This window comes from Gracilinanus agilis, unplaced genomic scaffold (genome assembly GCF_016433145.1).
Source record: "Gracilinanus agilis isolate LMUSP501 unplaced genomic scaffold, AgileGrace unplaced_scaffold20209, whole genome shotgun sequence".
NCBI lineage: Eukaryota > Metazoa > Chordata > Mammalia > Didelphimorphia > Didelphidae > Gracilinanus > Gracilinanus agilis.
The window spans coordinates 1-5,302 of NW_025351593.1; the positions used below are offsets into that span (position 1 = coordinate 1).

General features: G+C 61.3%; 1 protein-coding gene across 1 annotated transcript; it reads right to left on the minus strand.

Moving 5' to 3' along the window:
- Positions 1–1,490: 1,490 nt before the first annotated feature.
- Positions 1,491–5,297, minus strand: LOC123254346 (carbonic anhydrase 15-like; the record flags this gene model as incomplete). The annotated part of the gene is made up of 6 exons (XM_044683387.1): positions 1,491–2,453; positions 2,615–2,781; positions 2,900–2,966; positions 3,887–3,979; positions 4,155–4,315; positions 5,213–5,297. Coding segments are annotated over 6 exons (801 nt in total), but the record flags the coding sequence as incomplete, so codon positions are not given.
- Between the last annotated feature and the right edge of the window lie 5 nt (positions 5,298–5,302).

The following is a 5,302-nucleotide window of genomic DNA, read 5'->3' on the forward strand; positions in this document are numbered from 1 at the left end:
CCCCAAGGCAGGCGCTGAGCCCCCCGCGGCGCCCCGTAAGGACCCTCCAGCCCCGGCCCCCGCACCCGGCCGCGGCCAAGCGCTGCTGCGCGCCATCGGCACCGTCAACGCGCTCTCCGCCGCCGCCTCCCCCAAGGCGGGCTCCGAGCCCCCCGAAAAGAAAACTCCCAAAAAGTCGCCAGCGCCCCCCTCTACCGGCCCGCCGCCGCCGGAAGGAGACTGAGAGACCCTGCCCATGGGCATCAGGAACCCAGGTAGGCGGGCCCTGGCCCTCCCCGGGCCTCAGTTTCCTCATCTGTAAAACGGAGCCGTTGTGAAGAATGAAGAAATAGTTTGTAGGGCCCGAGGCCCGACTCCAGTCTAAGGAGGCAGCTAGTGGGACAGCTCCCCAGGTCACTGGAATCCGAGGGAGAACGAGGGGGACAGGCGAGGAAGGCTGCTCAGAGGAGCTGTCTGAGGGCGCTTCCCTCCGCAAGGCAGTTCGGAACCTTGCTTGGATTGTCGGGGAAGGGAGGGAATCCCCGAGCTGGGGGGGAACCTGAGGAAACATGGAGCCCTCAAAGGGCAGCCCCAGGGGCTGATGAAGGTGGCGCCCTGCCCCGCTGAGGCAGGAAAGCTTGTCCCCCTCAGAAAGGACCAGGGCCACTTCCCCTTGGCATTCTTGGGGCATGGCCGGGCTCGAGGGCACTGGGGAGCCCAAGAGAGGGGGAGCCGCTGGGCTAGGACAGCAGAAAGCCCTCTAGAAATGAGAGGCGTCCTTCCTCCCCGGACTGAATTTCAGGAAGGAGAAGGGAGAACAAGGGCTTCTTCCCTTCCCTTCCCATCATCCTCTAGGGCTCTGCCGGTTCTAAAACACTTTCCCTGCAGCTGCCCTACAGAGATTATACCCATTTGACAGTTAAGGAAATGAGCCCCAGGGAAGAGAGCAGAGAGGCTGAGATTCATATTGCTAAAGAAGAGTGGAGGGTGGGGGGCAGAGCTGATGCCCTTCCAAGAGAGTGAGGGAGGGCAGGGAGACTCGGGGCCCAGCCCTGCCCTGCCTCCTACCTCCCAGAGAGCCAGGCGTGGGGCAGTCACCCTCCCCAAGTGTGGATGCCGGGCAGCTTTCCAAGCCTCCCCTTCCTCCCTCAGAGCGGGGCAGGGGCACCCGGTGCCAGCCACAGAGGGGAGGGAGGAGGCTCGGTGCTCTCTCTCTCTGCTCTTACTACTGGGTTTGGGTTGTATTTTAGTTCCTGCTGAGCCTGAAAGAGAAGCTGGGCCCGAGCGGATCGGGCACATCTGCCATGTACCACGCAGCTGTACCCGGGGAATGGCAGCCCCTGGCCAGCCCCTAGGCCTCCCAGGAGCCAGCCCTGCCCGGAGTGGCAGCCTCTCCACCTCACGGGCACTGCCACCAGGACCCTTCTCTTCACCCAGGCTCCCGCTCGGACCCTGCAGGACGGCACTGCCCTCCCCTCCTCCTTGAAAACGAAGTCTGTAAGAAGGCAGCAGCTGATAAACGGAGTTTATTAACAACGTCTGGCCTCTCCTTCCTGCTCGCCCAGCATCAGGGGACACAGGGAGGAGGCTGGGGACACATGAGCCCAGGCGGGCATCCTGGCACCTCACCGGGCACAGAATTGGCCCAGGAAGGGCTGGTTTAACTTCTGTTGGTCTCTGGTGCTTGGGGGGAGGAGGGGGGCAGGAACAGAGGGGTCAGGAGGTAATGAGACTCTAGGCAGTGGGGAAAGGGGAGACAAGAATGGCCAAGCCCAGGAGCCACAGGAAAATAAGACTGTCAGAGCTGGGAGGCCCCTTAGAACAGGGGTGGCAGGGCTGGTACCAGGAGAGGCCCAGACTAGATGGTCCCTACGATGCCTCCCAATTGGGAGTCCTATAGTTTGCCCTACAAACCCCCCTCCCCCAGGAAGCCCTTCCACTGGGCTGCCCGGGCTCTGGGCTCAGTGGGAGGATGGGAGGCTCACCCCCAGCTCCTGCTGCCTCCCCCTCTGTCTGCCCTGTTTCTTGGGGTTCCTCCAGCAGATGCTAAAGCCTCTCAGCGCAGGTTTTCTCCCATTCACTTGCTGAAGAAGTTGGGGCCCAGAGAATCTAAGCAACTTCCCCTACGTCCCACAGCGAGCACTGCCCTACCCTGGGTTCTCTCCCCCCACAGGGAGCACATGAGGAGCCGGCAGGGGCAGGGCAAGCAGGGCAAGGCTGGGCCTGAAGAACAAGCCTGAGGAAGCTCAGAGCACCCCACCAGAGCCCGGCCCACAGGCCATGCCGAGAAGCAGCCAGAGCAGGGCCCACATCTGTGCCGGGAGGGGGAAGGCCGGGGCGCCGTTCTTCGTGGTTTTCGGGGAGGCCAAGACCTTTCGGGCCCCGATGGGCTGGGCTGGGCGGAAGTTGTTCCTCATGCTGACGGGGGGAGCACCCACGGGACTGGCCTGGAGGGTGGACACAAACTGGGCCAGCTGGAAAGGAGGAGAAAGGCCACGTGGGTCAGTCACGCAGGGCCATCACCCCCGCCCCACGTCTCCACTGGGGAATGGCGGCCCAGGACCCACTCCTGCTCCCCACGGCCGGGAGAAGGGACGGGGCAGAGAGAGGGACTGAGCCAGAAGGGCCCCTGTACCTGCGCCCTGCCAATGGGGACGGGCTCCTCAAAGATGGTCCAGAGGACCACCTCGTCACAGGCCGGGGTGGTCAGGGAGCCAGGGTAGCGGTAGTAGCGAGACAGGAGGCTTCGCTCTGGCAGCAGCTTGTCCAGGCGGAAGGTGGACGCCAGTTCTACAGACTGCCCTGTTTGGGGGAGATGGAAGGGGCCTCGTGTGCCCAGGCCAACCGTCCCGCCCCCTCCCACCTCACCTCCGTACTTCTGGCCCCTGGCGCCCTGCCCCACTCCTGCCACAGCCCTCACCCTGGTGGGAGACATTCCTCAGCCCAGACACAATGGTGTTGTAGTTGGCATTGTCCTCGCTCTGCACCTGCCCAGGGGAGGCACAATATCACAACACATGCTTGCATTCATTCATTCATCCATGGACTGTCTCACTCCTTCCTACTCTCTCCCTCCCCCTCTCTTAAAACCCCCACTTTTCCTCTTAGAATCAATACTATGTTGGTTCCAAGCCAGAAGAAGGGCTAGGCAATAGGGGTTAAGTGACTTGTCCAGGGTCACATAGCTGGGAAGTGTCAGAAGTCACATCTGAACCCAGGGCCTCCTGTCTCTAGGTCTAGCTCTTTCCACCAAGCCATCTAGCTCTGTCTCTCTGTCTCTCTGTCTCTCCTACTCCTCTTCTCTCCCTTCCTCCCATTCCTCTCTCTGTCTCAGTCTCTGCTTCTTGTTCTTTCTTTCCCTCTCTTTCCTGCTCTGCCTCTCTGTCTCTCTCTCTGTCTCTTTCTCTCTCCTCCTCTTCCTCCTCCTCCTCCTTCTTCTCTGCCTGTCTCTCTCTCTTTTCTTCTGCTCTGTCTCTTTCTCTCTCCTCCTCCTCCTTCTTCTCTGCCTGCCTCTCTCTCTCTCTTTTCTTCTGCTCTGCCCCCCTTCTCCTTCTGCTCTGCTTCTCTTTCCTGCTCTCTCCCTCTCTCTCCTCCTTCTCCTCCTCTTCCTCTTCCTCCTCTTCCTCCTCCTTCTCCTCCTTCTTCTTCTTCTCTGCCTGCCTCTCTCTCTTTTCTTCTGCTCTGCCTCTCTCTCTCTCTCTCTCTCTCTCCTCGTCCTCCTCCTCCTCCTCCTTCTTCTTCTGCTCTGCCCCCCACCTTCTGCTCTGCCTCTCTCCCTCCCTCCCTCCTGAACCACTCCCCAACATGGACTGTTTCCCGCCCAATCCCCCAAGCTGACTCTCTGGCCCTCTTCCCCTCTTCTCAATGACCGGGAGAAGCAGTAGCCCATCCCCAGCCTAGGCCATACCTTGAACAAGAAGGCTAACACAGCCAAGCCCCCAGGATGGCCCCGGGCCTCCTCCAGACTCCGGTAGAGGGTATTCATGTGCACCACATGCATCTGGAGGAGAGCCAGACACATCATCCCCTCTTGGGTTTGCTGGCTGGAATCCAATGGGGCCAGCCCAGCCCAACCCCGTCATTTGTATAGATGACAGGGAAACTGAGTGCTCGATTGAAGTGGAATTCGCACCCATCCCCTTTGCCCTGGCAATCCCTGGGCCGTGGCCCCTCACCTCCATGGGGTGGCGCTGCCCATCCAGAGTGTGTTCAGAGCCGTTGCCTGTGGGACTGCCCCAGTGGAAGTGGAGCTGCAGGGCACAGTAGCTGTGGAGCAGCCCCCCGCCCCGGATGCACAGCTGGCCCTGGCCCCCGGCTCCCTCCAGGCTCAGCTGCACTGGAGAAAAGAAGGCAGCCAGGTCCAGAGGGGTCAGTGTGCAGAGGCCCTCCCTGCACCCCCAGGACCTGGGAGCCTGCCTCCATCCAGACTCTGTTGAAGCAGAGCCATGCTGGGGGTGCTCTGGTCAGGAGAGGCTGTGCCCGTCTCCCTCCCCTTTTGGATCTCCCTAAATCCTTGCCGCCCCAGCATCCCGTGCAACCTCTCTCCGCCCCGAGGGACCCTGGGAGGAACTCCAGAAGCCCCCCTAGAGCAGCGAGTGCCTCGTCCACAGGAGCCGCATCCTTCCTTCCCTCCCTCCTTCCAAGTCAACAAGCATTTCCTAAGTGGTGGAGATACCCAAATCCTCCTTCCCCATTCGGCCTGGCCTCTGCCTCGGCCTCTGCCTCTCCTTCTGTGAATCACACAGATGACCATGTATATGTACCTGGATAAGTATATTCTCCCCCAAGGTGGGAGAGAGAGGAAGCATCAGTGAACAAATGTTTGTTGAACTGAATTTCCAGCTGCAGAACTGCAGATCCAAAGATCCAAAGGCTGGACTTGCCTAGACTCTACAACTAGTCGTCAAGGGAAACCGAGGCCCTCTGCGGGCTCGGCCTCTGAGCACTCACTGTGGACTGGAGGGCCTCTGGGCCAAGTGGGGACAGAGTGCTCCAGCCCAGGAGCAGCCCGGGGGCTGCAGGACTCCGACGAGGACCCCAGCGTCCTGACTCTCAGACTCTAGGGCTTCCCTGAGCTCTGCCCAGGCTGGCCAGCAGCGGCTACTCCACAAGAACTCGGTGGCGTTTCCCAAAGTTGTCTGGGAGTCCTCACTGAGCAGCCAGGGTGGCCCAGCGCCCTTCCCTGCCCACCCTCCTCCACCAGGCTTCTCTGCTGCCCCTTGGGCTCACTGACCAGTGTGCCCATCGTTCAGGAGCCGCCAGGGGCCCGGGGGTGCCGAGTCATAGCCTTCGAACACAAAAGGGCCCAGGCCGGGGTCCTGCT